General features: G+C 35.4%; 1 protein-coding gene across 1 annotated transcript in view; it reads left to right on the forward strand.

Moving 5' to 3' along the window:
• The first annotated feature begins 9,000 nt into the window (after positions 1-9,000).
• LOC103309182 (B-cell lymphoma/leukemia 11A) overlaps positions 9,001-21,340 on the forward strand; it is a 31,763-nt gene continuing 19,423 nt past the window's right edge. The window contains exon 1 of the mRNA XM_008184026.3: positions 9,001-9,715. Within this exon, the coding sequence (XP_008182248.1) occupies positions 9,679-9,715 (37 nt within the window). The 5' untranslated portion in view covers positions 9,001-9,678. The remainder of the gene's footprint in view (positions 9,716-21,340) is intronic.

Genomic DNA, 21,340 nt, shown 5'->3' on the forward strand with positions numbered 1-21,340 from the left:
TACAAATTTGGACGAAATTACATATTAACACGTTCGTGGTCAATACTGCTACAGCAGTAATTTCAATTTTTATGTAATGGGTCACTACTGCTATAGTAGTAATTTACAAACCCACAAAATCGGGCATTACTGCTCATGCAGTAATATTTTCAATAGTATTAAATGGAACTAAACATGTGACTGACCTATTATGATCACTCATAAGTTTGGGCACTGATAAATACAAAATTCTATTTTTTAATGATTTTTGTTGATATTTTAAAGAATTGAGTGATTTTCTGAGGAGGGTAAATTAATAATATAAAATATGAAAAGACCACGAACGTGTTAAAAACCTAGGATAACTATTTTAGTTATTTTGTTGTGATTGTATAATATTATTCGTGGGTACTCGAAACTTCTAAAGTATACTATTATATATCTATGATAGTACCACGGTTTTTTGTTGATGTATAATGCGTTATAAGTACCTAATAGATATTATGATATGATTAATTTGGAATTTATTATATGTACCACCTATTATAGGTCAATTTTTTTTAAATACTATAGACTATAATATAATATTATGTCTTATACCTAGACTGACATACCGTCTCCGCTCAGAATCGTTTTTCTTATACAATGATATTATATCATTGAATTCAAATTTAATACCATCCATTATACAGTGACCCACTTGTAACCTACTGTACAGCAGTGCGAAATCCACTTACCCACCTTTTTTAGTTTTAAGAGTGATGTGTACAAATAAATAATAATACGTATAATATGTATTTTTTAACGTAGTTGTTCGTTTTTATATTTCTAAAGTGTTTAATGACAACCAATATTTTTAATATCGCATTATCTTCAGAAGCAAAATATTTTTTTTAACGTTTATAAATACACAATTTTGAAGGAACAGTTGATTTTTATTAATCATCCTCTAAATTGTAACGCGACTATGCAAATGGAGAGATTATACCACAACTTTGGGGAAATATCGCTTATCATTTTATTAAGCTTTAAATGCCTACTAAAGATATTATTAATTATTATTATTTAGACTATTTATTTGAATATTAAAATGTTTTAAGAAAATACCTTTTTGCTTCTGATAACGAAATTTAAAATAAAGTTATAGGTCATCGTTAAGAATCGTCTCACAATAAAAACAATTTGTATCAATGAAAAACGTCTTTTATAAAAATTCGTAGTTATAATATTATAAGTAGGTAGGTATTTCAAACAATATAAAAATATTTTTTCAAAAACAGAAAATATTAATGTAACCGCAATAAAATAAATTATGAATCAACCCTTTTCTGAATAATATAATATTACGCGTATTTATAAGATGATATACCTACCCATGACCAACAATAATATTATGTACCGCACTGTATAACGGTTAAAAAATATATTATGCCTATAATCAGCTACCTATATAATAACCACAAATATATGATTCTGTTTGTGCTTAATAAGCATTGTTTGTATGTAGGTGATCAAGGCACGCATTATATTATAAAATAAATTTACCTATACCTACTTTAATGTATTCAGTTATTATTTTTTACATTTTTTTGTACCCCGTGTCAGCACATATATATTATATTGTTTTGACGTGTATGCGCATACGGTATACACCGTCATAGACAAGAGAAAAAACTTACATCCGGTGTGACTCGTGAGCACACACAAGCACACACATGCCTGTGCATTTTTAAGGACCGCCCGCGTAAATCGCGTCGCATCGTGTACGCGCACATTTCGCCGACGATAAGTAGTTATGCGACGAACACTTCGACGATTCTATTTATTTTCTCGAAACGCTAAACTATATATTATTATGATTATTATATTATATATAGGTGAGCTACAACATGCATTGCGATCATAATAATTGTATGTAGGTACATTATTATTCTTCGTGCGTGCGACGATGACGAGGTGAAATCACATTTTATCGAACTGTATTATGACTACATAACAGATACCTATATATTGAGATATTGCAGCTGGTATATACCTATATGTACCTAGATATATATACAGTACGGATTGGCTGCTGCAGGAAATTAGACTTTCGCGAGATTTCGTTTTCTTTTAATTATAATTATTATTATTATTTCGTCCGTTGTTGTGTACATTATAATATAGGCAGTCTCTATTATATTATAATACTGTACAATGTACCTACATAGCCGCAGTCAGATATATAGGTACCTACGCGTAGAACAAAACTGTATTTAGAGCTATATACACGTCCGTTATGTCGGTTATTCGTTACCATGGTTACCGAAAATATTAGCCGGTATATTATATTGCAGGTATACGGTATAGGTACCGTGGCTATTATATGTATATAACATCATTGTTGGTTTCTTTTGCTCGATTTCATGATGAAGGGTGGAGGAATGGTGAGGACAAAAGCTTCCTGCACGAAACTTTATTACTAATGTTCCTTGGATTTATTGTTTCGAGTCGAGTATATACATAATGAAGGGCTTTCTCCTCTCCACTCCTCACCCAAACATTTATACAAACACAACGTTTGCCGCCGCATGTAATTGTTTACGAATCTCTTACGCACATTAGTCCGAAAGGGTAAACTATAAACTTAACACTCTTTAATAAATATTATAAAATCATTAAAATTATAATATATTGAGCAATTATTATAATAATGTTATAAAGTGTTATTCTCGCCACTGATGCAGTTTGTGCAATCTTGCAGTCTTAAATAGGTTTCCCCTTTTTATCATCCCGTCTGATATATTGTACAACCCGACAAAATACCAACGGAACGATTTTTATCCCACGTCATAAAATAAATCTGATATTTCTTTACCGCTTTTTAATATTTAAATATTCAAGTAAACTTACAATAATATATTGAAAAAAAAGTTTTATTTTAATCGTCAATATTGGCAGTTATACTTAAATAACGGATTATTAAATAGACTATTTTAATTTTAGATATTATATGATTTCTATGAGTATATAGCTGTATAGAATTTTCAGTAGTCAATCACATACGCGTTTTTTTAGACTGTTAATAATAATTAATTTATAATATTATTTAACTTGGTATAGGCACCTTTCGCTGTAATATACGTACCTATATTTAATATAATGCCAACTCGTCGCGTTAAATACTTATATACATATTATTATTATTATTATTATTATATATTGACTATTGAATTCGATTGTTGTCCAATAATAATAATAATAATAATATGTTATGCATCATATAAATTAATAATATGTATATGATACACAATGACCCATACTCACGTATAATATTGACACATACTAGCTCATATAATATATCAAATATGATATATTATATCGCAAGGTTATGCAATGTGTATAATATAAATTTTCAACTCGTATATTGCGCTTTCATACATTATAATAATATGTGCAGTAAAATAGAAACCAGGATGTTTACACGTTTGCTATCATCGAGTATGATAATGTACGTTTATAATATGAATACCTAGGTAACTCGTACCTAAATAGTGTACTTTTGCCTTTTTGTATTATTATTTCATTATTTGTCTGTTGTCTCAAACCGTTTATCGACTACGACAATTTTTTTTTGTTTGCTGTAATAACGTGCGCCGCCCATCTATACGTAAATATACCTATACACAACACGTCATGCAAATATGCGACCATCACGGTCGCCGGCAGACGTTTTTATTTTATTATTATATTGTTCGCACGCGATTAGATACGAATTCAAACATTTCTAATCGGCATTTATTTACCTAATGATGCAATATAACACAACAGTATAAATACTCACACCGTACAGAAAAATTGTCCGATATATTATTATGTAGGTCATAATAAAATATATGCTTAAAGTTATATGTGAGTATAATTTTAACGCTGTTTTTAACACTCCAGTTTTAACGAATAACAATATATTATTAGGTAGGTACTATAACAATACCATACTATATTATATTCGTCGACCTCTTTTTTATGTATTAAATAATAACTCGCGTATTATGCATGTGGTAAACGAACATTAAATAATCATAACAATGGAAAATTCGCGACACATTCGCAATATCTTGAAAAGAAAAAATGATCACGTTTACCTTTATGAATCTATATATTATTTACCTATCTGCAGCAATAATAGAGATAATGATTAAGGTTTTAATCAAATTCGCATTTTTGTAGTATTTGATTATACACCACGTACGGATAAGTACTCATAAATATAATCATAATCAGGTACGCATCGTGTGTTATAAATTTGTAAATTTGTTGATATACCTAATACTACCTATATATATTAATTATTATCATATTTAATAAAGTAGCATATTTCTACTGTAACCGGGTATACCTATATAATATAGGCCTAATAAAAACTAGCTGGTGTACCGAGGAAAAACGTGTTCCTATACAAATGCAATATATAATTCAATTATCGACAAAATTTATTATGAAATACATTTTTTCCCTTTTTTTTTTTTTGTAACATCGACGACTTTACGGAACTTTATACTGCTTAATCATTACATCGACAGCTCTGCATCGTTTATTAATTTTAAATTAATACATTACACTTAATTAAAAATAATACTTACAATTACATAACTAGGCATTTACGATTTTTCTACATTTTGATTAGCGACAAAGTTTCCGTACACCCTGACTGCCGAGGACTACTTTCCGTAACGATTGCTATAGTATATATTATATTGTGTATATCCCTGGTAGCTGACGAGCTAGCGGGTGAAGGACAGAAGATCCCTGTCACCTTGCCTCGGATGCCTGCCTAGGTCTCATCTCTTATTCCTCCTTCGCTACCATAATGTTTTCTACGATCAGGCAGAAAAGCTGAAACATTTGCTCGGCGCCCCACAGTAAAGTATCGGAAGTAGGTTGTAGGTATTATATACGGTAGATCTTATTTTTAGATATTTTGTTGCTTATTTGCCCTGGAGAAAACATTTCAGCAAGTACCTTCTCCTATACTCTTCAGTCTTCCTCTCAAAATATAATAATATTATATATTATATCTGCACGTTATTATTATATATTAACTTTAGAATAGATCATACCTTTTTTTCCCCCCATGGTATCGAGAACCGGAGGGGGGGCCGCGTTAGCATTACGTCCCTTCCGGCCCCCAATACGATCATACCTATATATAGTTAACTATAATGGACCAACGGAGTTCAATAATTAACAATTATTATTATGTTAATGAGAACGAAAATGAAATTTTAAAATATGATAAAAATATAATATTATATTCGATTGAGTGATTTAACTATAACGAACTACTCACAATTATATTATTGAATAAAACTTATCTCGAGTTTCTTTGCAATTTCTGTTTTATTCTTTGTATATAGGTACATAAGAGAAATACACTGCAGCAAGCATGCTGCAGTAGTACGCGAACGTCCTTTTTATTTTTAATAACCCTATATATATCCTATATATATATATATATATATCCTCATATATATATAAATATATACTTATATTATAATCTCATAAAAAAATGTTAAGTTTATGTTAGAAATTAATACACTGCAACACAATATTATATATAGGTATATAGTTGCAGCGACTATAATATATATAATACTATATTGGTATATCGTATAATATACTTAAACTGCAATGATGCAGTAATAATTTAGTATATTGCTGCATTGATATTTATTTTAGATTCTGAGTGGAACGACGAATGTATTGATTTAACAATGACGTGTGTTTTTTTATTTTTTTTTTATTTTTATTTTGGGTCTGTCATCACGGTTTGGGGCAGTAATAATGCTTCGATTTTCTTCAACGGTATCTTATTTGATGGGAAACTGAATCTAGTTGGTGCATTCGGGAGGTCAACATTTGAAATTTCTAATAGTTTTCAAAAGCGCCGTGAAAAAAAAAGAAAAATTAAGGAAAAACGGGAATTTTTACGCAAAAGCTGTTTTCGAAAAAATTGATTTTGGTTTTTGGCGTAACTTTAAAACGAATGACTGTAGATACATGAAATTTTCACTGGTTGTTTATATTAGAATTTTCTATACACAAAAAAAAATTTGAAAATAACTTGACTCTTTTTGAACTGCTTACGGACATTGTCATTTTTCAATTTAATAAGTTTTTTTTCTATGAATGTCAATAAAACTTTATTTGTTGAGTAAAAATACTTGAAAATTTAATACAAGGCTCCTACTATATTGTTACAATGAGATTTGAAAAATATTAAAAATCCTTAGTCACAGTTTTTTTTATTAGCATTTAAAGTTTAAAAATTGACAAAATATGTAAAAATTACGAAAATTAGCAAATTATTTTGAGTTAATAATTCGTAAAAATTTTTCTTTTTAGAACTAAGATTTTAAAATATAATACAAGATTCCTTATAGGAATCTACCTTTATCAAAAAAAAAAATGTCTATAAGAAACTCAAATTAAATTTTTATGAGCGTTTGAAATTCATATTTTTACAACATTTGATATTCGTTCGATTTCTCATGTGACAAAATTCTTATTTTATTGTAATTAAAAAACGAATGACTGAAGATACTTGAAAATTTCACTGAATGTTTATATTAGAATTTTCTATACACGATAAAAATTTGAAAATAACTTGACTCTTTTTGAGCTGCTTACGGACATTGTCATTTTTCAATTTTTTCAATTTTTTTTTCTATAAATATCAATAAAATTGTATGTGTTTGGTAAAAATGCGTGAAAATTTAATGCAAGGCTCCTGATATATTGTTACAATAGCAGTTGAAAAATATTTTAAGTTCAAATTTGGACGAAATTACATATTAAAAACCTGGAATAACTATTTTAGTTATTTTGTTGTGATTGTATAATATATTTCGTGGGTATACTTGAAACTTCTTAAGTATACTATTATTATAATATATCTATGATAGTATCACGGTTCGTTGTTGATGTATATAACGCGTTATAAGTACATATAATAGATATTGTGATATGATTAATTTGGAATTTATTATAGGTACCTATTATAGGTCAATTTTTTTAATACCATATATAATATTATGTCTTATACCTAGACTGACATACCGTCTCCGCTCAGAATCGTTTTTCTTATGCAATGATATTATATCATTGAATTCAAATTTAATACCATCCATTATACAGTGACCCACTTCTAATCTACTGTACAGCAGAGCGACATCCACTTACCCACCTTTTTATAATTGTAGGTGTCCAATTAAAAAAAATGAATCTTTTAATATGTGAGAAGTTATTTCAAGAACACGAATTTCCCAATTTATTCCCTATTTATTTTAATGTCAAACACCCTATAAAGTATAATTACCTACCTTATAAATTAGTTAAATTTTTCTGCAGTAGGTATTTTATATATTTTTATTTTTATTTTAGTGAGGTATATGGAATGAACCCTTTTAAACTAAATTGAACATAATATTATATAGGCTACTATATACTAGCACTATTCGTTGCTCGTAAGAAATTACAACTTTAAAAACAAATTGTGATTGTTTAACTTCTTTTGGATGCAACTCAGCCTTACTGGTAGGTAATCCGACTACTTCGGATCACGGACAATGTGCGACAGCATATATCTAGTATACTATAGGTAATGTGTAAAAATTCGATTTGATGCACGCTTGTACCTGATCCGCCCGATTAACCAATGGTAACCAATAAAAAAATAAGTATACTAATTTCCACTAATTATTTCTCCTATAACCAATATCAACCATTTATATACAAAAATTTCCACCGTAAATCTCAAAAATCTTCGTTTGAGTACTTCCCGGGGAACCTATCTGCCCCAATTGTGAATCTAAAGCATCAAGGAAACCACTCAAATACTGCACACAAAAGTCATCAAAATCGGTCAAGCCATTTAGGAATGCATAATATAACACACAGACATTTATTTTTATATAATATATATAGAATGTTTACAGATTTCTGGTTTGATTATGTATTGCTGCAGTAATTTAAATGGTTTAAATATTTTCTAAGCCATTACTGCAATAACACCTAGGTATAATATATATACCTATGTCCTATATATAATATATATAAATTTATATTACTAAAATCATCATAAATTACAAAAAATTAATTATAATTATGTTGATATATTGTTTAAAATAATTATTAGAATAAAATATGATTTTTTATAATAAGTATTTAATATTATACATTACCTATGCATTATCCTTTATTATTATTCTTAGTTTATTATGATATAATTATATCTACTATATTATATAATAAAAATATGATTAGTCATAATATAGGCAATAGGCTATATTGTATTTATGAATTATAATATTAATAATAATGGTAAATGGTAATAATGATATATTACCATTCTAACCTAATCACCTACAAATAATAAAGAATTGAAAAAAAATCGCGCGTGACCAGAAAATGGCGACGGCGGCGCGATCGTGTGTGGAAAAGGGTTGAAACAATCGCGTGCGTATGATATGCCGCGACGACCGACCGGGCAGCCGTTGTGGCAGTTTGTTCGTGAGCGGGGGTGCGGGGGGTCAGCGGACGGTCAGCCGTGCCGAAAGGATTGGTCAGTGGGAGTGGTGACCGGTTGCCGTGACGATTGCGTTGGGCGCCCGTCGGCGGTGCAGCGGCGGGACGGGCAACTACGGCGCGCCGCCGGTAGGGATGCCCAACGGACGTCGGTACGCGCTTGGTGTGCGACGGCGGCGACCCCACCACCACCCTCTCCGTCATCGGCACCACTACCACTGACACCGCCACCAGGCACCACCTAACGACGGACGACGGGCTGCCGCCGCCGCCGTTTGCAGCCACCGCCGCCGTCGTCGTCCCGGTCGCGCGGGCTGCGGAACGGCGACGGTTGTGGGACCAGAGGTCGCGTGTGCGCGGCCCGACGACCGAAGCCGACCGGAGCCGACCCGAGCCGACAGCGGCAGTGGACGCGGCTATTCGGCCGGCGCTACCGACAAACCGACGGCGCGCGCGGTCCCCGGCATTTAGTTTGCATTTATTCGGACGCGGTTGCATTGCCCGCCGCGCACCACACCGGCACACGCACCGCGCACCACACGCTCGCGCTATCGCCGCCGCCGCACGGCTCAGTCCACTCGTCGGCACCGCTGCGTGCTGTGGTCATTCCGGCACTCGCGGCCATCGCCTACGTACGCGCGACGCTCGTCGTCCGTCCGCCCGCTCGCTCCGATAATATTATTATTATCGTCGTGTACTTATACCAACGAACACTTCGGTTCATGAAATAATATTAAAATATACGCACGTACTTATTTGTTTTTGGTTTTTATTTTTTATTTTTTTTTAGTTTTATTTTTATTAAACTATTATTTTCTTTACGACTGATGATAATATACCGCGATCACTCGTGACATTACGCGATAATAATTATATTTCGCGGACACGATTAGTCAGTTTGTTTCGTTTTTTTTTTTTTTAAATTGAGTTTCGATTTCTCATACACTCCGCATTATCTGATTTACGAAATATATTCCTCGTACACTATAATTATGTGAACACCACGGTCAAAAAATGATCGACTTCCGACTTCCGGCCAACGTTTTTCCGACGTACCGACCACCGTCGTCGGTATTCATATGAAGAAAAAAATTTCGTAACCAACGTGGTGGAGCCGTCAAGATTACGTTCACCATGAGGATTAAAATGCCCGCAGTTCGTATCGCACAAGGTATGCACAATTTTCTACATTTATTTGTTTTTTAAATATGAGATATTACAATATGCAATATGCATCATGCACATAATATGGGTTCTTATACATAATATTATAAAATAGGGGATGTAACATTATGTCATAAATTTAACTTATTTTTATTTGGAATTCGTGGAGAGACTCGCTAGGTATGAAATCATAGTCGGTTTCCCTAGGATTCATAGGTATTTACTTTTGTTAGAGAAACGGAATAATACTCGGAATGATACAAATTATATTTGCTATTTATTTGCATAACGTCATGTGTATAAATATAATGCATTGATTTTTATCGTGGCTTAACACATATTTCATTTTTATTTAATTGTTGTGTAAAAAGTATAAATAACAAGTGCCTAATTAGGTACCTTTAGGTAATGATACTGAATCAAATAAAAACATGATTTATGTACGTTGAGATGCTACCCATCTATAACACTGTTATACTGATTGTGCTACTATATTGTACAAATATAATTAAAAACAGGATTCTTGATTTACAATTAAATTATAACTTAAAATACCATTCAGTATCTATATCTTAAGTAAATATATTAAATTTAAATTATTGATAAAAGAAAATTATCTAGGTATAGGTATTGTGATATAATTTTTTTAATATTTTATTCAGTTAATACTCCAGTTAATACAATAAATTATTCTCAACACTAATGTGAAATAAATAAAGATTCATTTTTCAATTTCAATCAAGTACCTATCTATAATTGTAAATCCATAATTATACGCTTAATAAATAGCTAGTCGCTGATAAAATTCTTGTAATAATTATTATTTTATATAAATTGAATTTGGTTATTTGTTTATTTTATCGCAATATAAAAATCTCGCACAATGACCGTTCATTTATAAATTATAGGTCAGGGATTAAAAAAAAACATTTACGTATACATATATATATTTTTGCATACATTTTATTACATCGCACTATATTGCTTGTGTGTATTAATAAATTATAATAATGTTATAATGTTAGGATATGTAATAAGTACCTATATAATAATAATAATATTATGTAGCAGCAATTCACTGCAGGTAATTGTTGTCTGGCCGGTCGCGCCGTCGTCAGTTACTCCAGTTCGCTCGCACGGCGTGGCGATAAGTTTTAGCTAGACAAGCGCATTCGCATCGCACACGCGAAATAGTTGTCTGCACAATTGCGTCGGCATCGTCACAATATTATCACAGTTGACGAGTCGAGTGATTAAAATACGTCATGTACCTATAACCAACGGCAATATATTGACACTATAACAATAATATACATAATAATATTAAATTGCAAATATTCAATATCGTTATAATAAAATGCTTGTGTGGCCGCCGATGCCGTTGGTGATCTCTTGACCCGTGTTTTTATTTATTATTGAAATTCAGCCAGGAAAAAAAGAACCGAATGGTGTGGAACGACCACCCTCCCCGCGAACGCATCAGCTGCTTGGCGTGTAGCCCGCGCTGTGTTGTCCGTAGTCGATTACGTGTTTCGTGTGTACACATAAGATATATAATGACATTATGTAGACATACCTATATAGGTCTAAACATAATATCTACACGCGGTTCAGTGTCGTGTGTGTTTCTCGATAATATTCGGATAAGAGTCCTGGATGAAAAATACGAGATAAGTGGGTAGGTCCGAGACGACACGATATAATTTTTTACCTGTTGTTTTTTCTTTAATACCTATATATACGTCGTCGGCGGGACATTTGTTATTATTATCCTCCAAACGTTGTATTATTATTATTATTATATCGTATACATAATATTATTGCTATTGTTTATGTTACGCACCCAAAAATATACTGTTGGTGAAAAAGAACCCGTACCTGAAACTGTATAACCATCAGATTTCGGATGATTTATCGGCGATCTTTAACGGTGATAACTTTTTCATTTCTGGCTAGTACCAAGTTAAAATAATTCCGGGTTTCACAAATGTTTCAATAAAAATAATCTTTAAAAACCGAACATTCATGATTGTTGTACCTAAAATACCTAATAAATATTAATTTTGTTCTAATTTACAATTCGTGGTATTATGATAAAATGTATTATCGAGTATAATAGTAGCTATATTATACACATACACTATGTATATATTATAATACAATAGATCATGTAGATATACCTACGTACTAATATTATATGTTTATTGTTGGCCACAACTATACCTATAAATTGTAATTTTACATAGCAATAAAGCATATTAAAAATACGAGCGTGCGTAATACTGGTATACTGCGTATATTATATAAATTATTTTTATTTTTGAAATAATAGGTATTATCGATAAATCAAGTGATCGGTTTTATCGACTCAATAGTGAAATTAACGATAGGCATTTGACACGATTCTTTCTAATCTAATTGTATCTATAATTAGATACTAATGCGGCATTCGTATGCGCCAAAAAATTATTCCCAAATCACGATTTCATAATTAATAGTTAGGTCCAATGTTATAAAATTAACCACGAGGGATTGTGTATTTTTAATAACAAACAACGACCCTCGCCAGGGTTTACAATAAACCGACGTACCTATTATAATTATAATGTCCATTCCCAGTTTCCCACACGTTATTGTCATCGCCAAAACTGTCCATCCCATACCGCACCACGACGTGTAAATCGCTTTATTTTTATATCTCGTTTCGTGACCGTCGCCCGCGATAACGCGGAGCTTACATATGCGCACACAGCCGTTTCGTATTTATAGGTATATGCATTATTATTATTATATCCGTTTCTATGCTCGCGAACGTACCTGTACGCGGGTTATAATCCGTGTGTATACATCTTGATATAATATAATATAATAAAGCAAAAAGAGGAGAAGAAAAAAGAGTGTGTGTTCGTGTATATATATAATATTGTGTATTATAAACGGGTTATAACGAGACGCATTTTGTCGTCGTCGCGTGTAGGCATTATACATACACACTACACTCATATAGGTATAGTACATCGTGAGTAAGTGCGCTCGGCCGCGTTTAATGAACGGTCCGTCGTGGGAAGACCGCGCTCGCAGTTTGACCCGCGAGAATGTGGTCAATTACGGCTACTCTGACGAGCGGCGGCGGTGGCGTGCGGGCGGCGTATCTGGTCTCCCACGCGGGGGTGGCAGGAGAGCGGCGGCGACGGCAGCGGCGACTGCACAAAGGACGAAAATCCCGAAAAGCCTTCTCCGCGATACCGCCGTCACACGATGGCAATAATAATGTTATATAACAATATAAGTACCTGTATGTATAATATATTATAATATATATACATATATATATAGGTACGCGTACATCGTATGTTCTCTTACCTTTATTTAAATGTTCAAGACTATTCGTTTTATATTATATACGGCACTATGACTGAAATTACTGTCGTCCGTTATATTTTCAATTGGAAGTTAAGTGATTACCTATAATCTATAATACACGATCAAGACGTCGCCAAAAATTTCAAACTTTTCCCCGGAGTTAGGTATTATAATATGATGACCGGACTCCGATGCGTAGGTACCTATAATATGATAATTATAGGCGTTATTCACTCGCACACATCACGCCGCACAGGAGAGGCAAAAACATGATGATTTTATGATTATCCTTATTACAACTCGTTCATATTATATAATATTATAATATATATTATAATACGTACTAAAGTCATTTTGTTAAACGGTTTTGAAATCAATAAACCGGTTTGAAAGATAAAACGTTTGCACTAAATAATATAGGTTTACGTTCTAAATATTTAAAGGATTTACAAATTGTTTAATTGATAAATAAGCAGATATATCAAATATTTTGGTGCTAAATATATTGCAACAATATTCAAATATAAATCATACTACTTGTACCCATACTCTAACCATTTTAACACATTTTTTATTCAGATTCGTTTTTAATTCAAAACGGTTTATTCATATGTAGTATATATACCAAGTACCAACCGTGGCTATAAGTATGAAAACACCCGCGAGGCGCAAATGGGGGCAAGGCATCATATTATGACTACCTCCTATATATGGTCATCGCTAACGAAACTCCCGACACCCGTACACCGAAGAATAACTAGGCAGAGTCCGTAAGACTGGATGATCGGACGTCATATTATATTATCATGCGATAATAATCGGTGCCCATTACTCTTACCGTAAACGAGTAACGACAGGATTATGAAACGGCCTCTGTGTGTACTGCTATAAAATATTAGGTAGTATAATAACATTAAATGTGTTTATTGTCGCAACGGTATAACATATATTATGACAAAAATTAAAAATAAATGATGGCCGTCACCTACCTCCAGGTTCTATGGGCATTATAAACTTGCATATGTGACCCCCCAACCGCCGCCCTTCGACCCACGGATGACAAAAAACGCATAGCTCACAATTTTAGGTCCGATTGTGTTTACGTGTATACATATTATATAAACGTACGACTACTGTAAGGTTAGGTTAGTGACCTAATCAGGGATACTAGTTGGACCAGTGAAAAATAGTATATAAATAGTGATACTAATTTCTGGGAGCTAATAACAATTATAACTTATAAGAATAATAAAATTGTAAAGAGACGACGTACGGGTACAAATCACAATATTTTCATTATAATAGAGCTGCGAAGCCTAAAATATGACAGTCTTATCAGTATGGCAGTCTTAGAAATAATATTCTTAGAATATAGCACTGATGTGCAGCAATTACTGCGTATAAGCTATGATAATTTATTTTTATAAGCCCCCTTTTGAAAAACCGATCATGTATATTATATTATAATTAGATAATAAACAAGATAATAACCTCCACCGTTGTAATTTTTTTTGTATTTGAAATCAAATTATTTTCAACATAAATATAGTTTAAATAAAAACAAATTTTCTGTATTCTTTTTATATGTTAAGATAAAGGTCCTGTGGCTCCCCAACTTGGACATACCTTGGGCGCCCCGGTGGCCCCGGCCTAAATACGCCTTTGACTACTAAGTGATTGATTTAAGAACGTTAAAATAAAATGTGAAAACCAATTTCATTAGTTGTTACTTGTTTGTGCCTAATAATATAAATCTATATTATTATCTATATTATTGAATATACATTAGTACATTACATACCTAAACTATTAAATTCCCGAAAAATGTTCACAACGCGTTTCCAGAGCGGGTGACCCGCACCTCTGCACCACCCTCAAACCACTAGCTCCGAAGTTTTGCCACCCCACGTCATAACATATTATGTACGTTACCGTGCAGATATAACAATATAATAACCCGCTGTTTTAGAGACTAGTGAGACAAACGGTTTCCTACGATTTAGTATAATATAATATATAGGTACCTATCGGTTTGAGTGAAAAATAAAAAAACGTGAGTAGATGCATAATACATGCAGCTATATAATATTCAAGTAAGCGTAAATAATGACGACGACGACGTTAATAATAAAATAATAAAAAAAACAATTGATTCCGCGGCGAGTCGTCGAAATAAAGAATCGCGTGCCTAGCCCAATTCCGCCGTCGTCGTAGTCGTTGTCGGCACGCCCATCCTGCAGAGCGCGGTAGGGGAAAACGCCGCCGCCGCCGCATCCTTCTGGATAACGTTATTAGGCTAATTCGTTTTCTCTATTTGTATTATATATATTTTATATACACACAAACATATTAGCTACACGTGTATATAAATGTACGTACACAGGTACGTACCTATATATAAGTATATTATATATATTTTTTATTATCGTTTGTTTTCTTTCGGGGCTCGTGTCGCCGTGCGGCCGCACCGTGTGTGCGTGCCATTTACATACAATGAGAGACCGTTAAGCCACATTAAACAATCGCAATTACGCCTTCTCGCGCGACCATTGTCGAAAAAAAAGCCTAATGATTTCGTCGTCCCGATCACCGACGTCGCGTGGGAAACACCGATCGAGAGGAAACGATCGGTAACGTGCTTCTCGCGTATAGATCGCCAAGGAACGTAAAACATATTTTTTTCCTTCAAAACTACTTGTATTTTCTTTATACGCACGCACACTGCACCGTCACTATATCGGTTCATAAACATAGGTATGAACCTCAGAAACGCCGGCTAATGAGAAAACCGTGCAGAGCGTAAACCCTCGCGCGGTGGTGGTCTTAGGTGACGGTGCGTGGACTGAATAGCAGTGTGGCGGGTGTGGTGGTGTTGGGTAGGGGTGGTGGCGATAAGGAGGCGGTGTTTACCGAACGTTGAACGTGGACGGATAAAAAAAAACCGAAATTGTTATTTTAAAAAAAACTCAACGGACACACCGCCACCGCGGGCGGCGGCCAGGAGTACCTTTTGTTGCGTTTCCACCACCAGCCCGCACCAGACTCGCCTCATTGGGTTTCCGTACCGGAATTCGTTTCGCAACTGTTTCGCGTCTCTGCCCAATCCCCAATAACACTGTTGGCGGCCATATTGCCGACCTAATTAGTCACACGCGTTATGTATTTTCACATGCACCACCGCGAGTCGACCAAGGAAGACGGAAAACGGGAGAAATAAATATTCCTAGGAGAAGACAAAAAATGAATAGTACCAAAATATCTATACCCGAAGAAATCCGAGAAACCCGGCAGATGTCCTATACTCCAATATATATAATACACATGTAGGTCGCACATATATATATAATATCGTCGTCGTCATCATTATTCATTCGGGATCATCGCCGTACACGGGCCCGCGCACATCCATTTCTCACGTGCAGACCGTATACATATGCGGTATACGAAGCGGCGAAAACATTCTGTGGCGGGACAACAACTATATAATAATAATATATGTCTGCACTTCCTGCAGGACTTTGCGCGGGGCGTACCGGACCGGAAACACCGATTACGCGACGACTACAGATGTGTGATGCGCACAATACTGCCGCAACGATGTAACACGATATGTCACTACTGTCGGTTTTTACTTTTTCCGCCGTAGTTGATATAGAAATGTGTAATGTAGTTTTAACATCGGCCAAAAACCCACGGATAAAAGCTCGTTGACATTTACAGACACACTCGTCCTGCAGCAGTGGTGCGCACGCGTCAATATTATAGTACAGTGTGTGTTATTAGGCTTGAAATAAATAAATAAAACAAGTCGGTATATATCATACATTATAACAATATCATATTGTTTGCGAGGAAAAAAACGAAAAAACTGTCGACGGCGATAAACTGCTGCACCGGCGCGTAGCGTATATTACCTGCAGCAGTATACGAGTATACCTATATAGATAGGTACAGTGCACCGTCCAGGTGTGCGGCGCCCGTCTATCTAATATGCGCGCGTGTATATATTATGATAATATTCTCTCCCGACGATTGTAATAATAATAATAATAATAAACGTGCATAATAATGAGCCGCGCTCCTAGCGCACGCGACCGACTCGCGTTCGGGATCTTCTTCCGGCATAATATCATCGCGCACGAGCCTAAATATCTGTGAAGGGGCGAACGGGCGCCGAAACCGGATTACCTGCACCGCACACTATGCGTACGAGTAGTTTCTATTATTATTACTATTAATATTATTATCGTCATTGCGGGTACCGCGCGTGCCCCCCTCGCGTGGCAACCGGTTGGGCGTGTGTCGGGCTACCGATTTACGCGCGACAATCGCCGCCGTCGCCGCGCCTTCGAGAAAAACCTACATGACCAGCTCAAAAGTTTTCAGTTGTTTTTGCAAAAAACTCCCACGCGGCACTTCGGACGCAAATACAAACACTTACAATGATTTATATATGTAGGGTATATATGTAGTTATATATATAACTCTGTATATTATGTATATTATATTGATATATCGACACTGCATATGGTACATTATATCCGTTTATAATACGCTGCCCGCGAGTCTCACGGTATACGATTATTGTCACAGATATGATCGCGTATTTATTGATAATCAAAATTCGCGAAAACCACCCTTATTTTCTTTTCTCAAACGGGTCAGATTCGCACGGACGACACACTCACAATTCTCTCGCGCATTTTTGAACACAAAATTATATAGATATAATTCGGTAGAAACACGTCTTTTACGCGTGCACCTTTACCTATTATTGGTAGGTAGTAGGTACTATATATATATATAAAAACAACTGCAGTTCGAACGACTCCTGTCCGGCTTCCGTGGGAACGCCGTCACGATGAATGGGCGCGACACAACCCTTTGACGCGTACGTCATTGTCCGCGACAATCTCACGACGACCCGAAACCGACCTTCAGCCGCGGACCGTACGCGTTATATATTAATATATACAATCATAATAATAATAATAATAGCGACCGGGTCCACGGATAATACTGCCCACATATACCATACATACCATATATACCTGTATAAAAATATAAACCACTCGGCTACCGTCGTCACCCCCGCCGCGTGGGAACCGCTACCTGCGCGCACTGATGCCAAAATATATGTGTATAAAATATTATAATACAAAATACAAATGCGCATTATATACCTGCAGAATACGACGGCCGTACCGTTACGTTTTTGCACCTATATTATACATATAAACGAACATAACAATAACAACGCACCTGCAGTTGTAAACACGTACCTATATACATATGTGTATACACATACACGTATCTACACTATATTCTTCATATATCATTATATCGTCAACGACGCCGCCGCCGCTACCGGTCGAACGCTTATCGAAAAGTCTATTATAATATTATAATATATACATAGGTGTATAAGTATATTACACACACCGCCAACAGTGTAATTACCTATGCGCAAATTTTTTCAATTTTTTCCATTGTTATTACCATGGTTTATTACATTATTGTGTCGGGTATATTATACGGCCACCACAGTATCCATATGTACGTTAGCACAATCGGTCATAAAAAAAAAAAAAACGACAACTGCTATAACTGCTGCACGGTCGCAATAATAATATAATCCAAATCGATCGATTACGCGACGGAATATAATAATAATAAAAAAATCGTAATCGCGCGATTGTTTTATACGCGCGCGTTATCGGTGTGACGCGGGATAAACGTGCGTAGCTGTAGGTAGTTAGTAGTTACATAGGTACACACTTTGAAATGAATAATCGTCGTCCCTGCTCGTAAAACCCTCAAAACACATTAAAACAGAGAAAATCGCGTTTCGGTCAGTAGCGATATACCCATTACACGGTATCGTGTTGGCGTCATAATATAATACAGCTTTTCCCGATTCCGCGACACTATACACTTGCCTTATGTATGACACGACTCAGTTATCGACCTACGCCATAATGTATAATAATAATATAATATTACAATACCGCGACAATCACGCACGATAAAACGATCGTTTTGTTATATATATTATGCGTATATTCTATATATAACGAGATATATAGATACGATATATATATATTTACGCGCGCAATCGATTAACTTTTCTCTCGTTCCATTTTCCACAATATACATATAGGTAGGTACGCTGTATAATATGTAACATTATGGCGCGCGCCGAGAATCGATTATTCTCAAGTATAAAATTATTATCGACGACTTGGCCTCCGCCGGGGCCTCTGGCAAAACCAGTTGACGTCGGTATATCATTGTTAAGAGATCGATATCTTCCGCAAACGCGCGAGACGGATTGTCACTTGCCTATCTATATGACTGTATAGTAACGTATAATAATAATATTATGGTGTACAAGACGCGGGTCGTGTACCTACTCGTGTGTGGCCCATACTCGATGATCAGAATAATGCCTGGTGGCGACCAACTTATAGGTTACTTATTTCCGAGCAAATTCTCAAATCTATTCGCTTATATTATTAATTTTACTAGGTATATATTTTATAATCGTATAGCGGTTGGCGATATTGTGTCACCGCGTATAATATATTATACTTACATTTATTATTGTATGTGTGTGGTAGGACTGCATCAGCATACGCGGTTATCGCGCCGTAACAAATTACCATTTATAAAATTGTGTTTTCTACCCCTATATACAGAAAAATGTCGTCGAATAATACGCAGACGTATTATTGTTGTTCGCGGACGTTAGAAATTATTATATACATTTAGAGTGAGTGAGGAAGAGAAAGAGCCAGAGAGAGAGAGTGCGCAAAGAATATGATAAATACATATTATACGTTATATATATATATAAATCGAAGGGCGAAGGCGGCTGTCGATTGTAATCCTCAAAAGTCCATTAATTCGCGTACAAATAATAAATAGAAATATCGGTCCAATTTGTGCAGCGGGCTCACAACGACGATACCCGATAACGTCCACGTTTAAGGGGTTTGCGGGGGATGGTATTATATTTATATATATTATAGTTTCTGGTAGAAAATCGAAAAGTCGTCCTTTTTAATAGAAACATCGCGCGCTTCCCTCGCGGAAAATTATTATTAATCTCGGTGTACGAGCTCCGGCACAATGCCAACCAGGCGAGGGTCGTAAAATTCCGGCAATTACATCGGTCGGGCGTCCTTTTAAGTTGTTTATTGCGGCGCACGAGCGGAGGACATCCGCGAGCCGAGCTTTTCCGCGTGTGCTGTGTGGTGGTGGGGTGCAGGTGGCGGTAACGGCGGTGGCGGTTTCTCGGTCGCGTTTCAATTAAGTCCTGTGGGAAAAAAATAAAATAAAAGGCGAGAAGAAGAAAAAAAATGTTTCCCGAGGCCAAAAGTTTGACGAAGTGTTTTTTTTTTCGGTCGTTCTGGTCTTTTTGTCGTTGTCGTCGTCGTCGTCGTGCATTTGTGGCGTTGGTCCCGCGGGGTCGTCGCCAATCGAATTAACCAATAAAAACCGTCCCTCTGGCTGTTGTTGTCGGGTCACCGCCACGCAGTGTGTGCAGTGCGTGCGAGTCGTTCTAATCGTGTTTATACCAGAGAATACACGCGCGCGCACACACAAACTTACCTACATATATATGATTTTACCTATATGTGATGTCGTCGCCCAGGGGGGGACCCGTACTGCTCGTGTACATATATATGATGTTCAGTGCGTGTGCGTTTGGTGGGTGTGCGTTTGCGGTGGTTTACACAGTTTGGCCGATAGATCAAAACGCCAAAGGGGGCACACAAAGTATATAATGATAATATGTACGTGGCTGCTGCCGGGCGTGCGACAACTGGCCGGGGACAGCTGTGCAAACGCGGCATTATATATTATATTATTATATATCGTAGGCTAGAGATTTTATTGCCCCGTATATTGCAGTGGTACGCGGCCATCGTAGTCTGAACTATGCATGATGTATAAAATATTATTATATTTTACCTACGTCCTACATACGATATATATTATATTATTATATTATACGTGCGAGGACGACGGCCGAGGAACTGATGGCGCTCGGTAACGGTGGCTGCGGTGGCTGCAGTGGTATAGCGAGATTTATACGTAAGAACATACATATAGACTAGAGAGGCAGAGAGAGTGAGCAGCACTTCCTTTCATGTCATTATCATTTCTCTCGCCCCTTACTGTTAAATACGTTTTCCCGCCATATACACACACACATATATATATATCGCCGACGACCACCGCAGCGTTTCTGTATATATGTATA

The sequence above is a fragment of the Acyrthosiphon pisum genome, chromosome A1 (genome assembly GCF_005508785.2).
Source record: "Acyrthosiphon pisum isolate AL4f chromosome A1, pea_aphid_22Mar2018_4r6ur, whole genome shotgun sequence".
NCBI classification, from domain to species: domain Eukaryota; kingdom Metazoa; phylum Arthropoda; class Insecta; order Hemiptera; family Aphididae; genus Acyrthosiphon; species Acyrthosiphon pisum.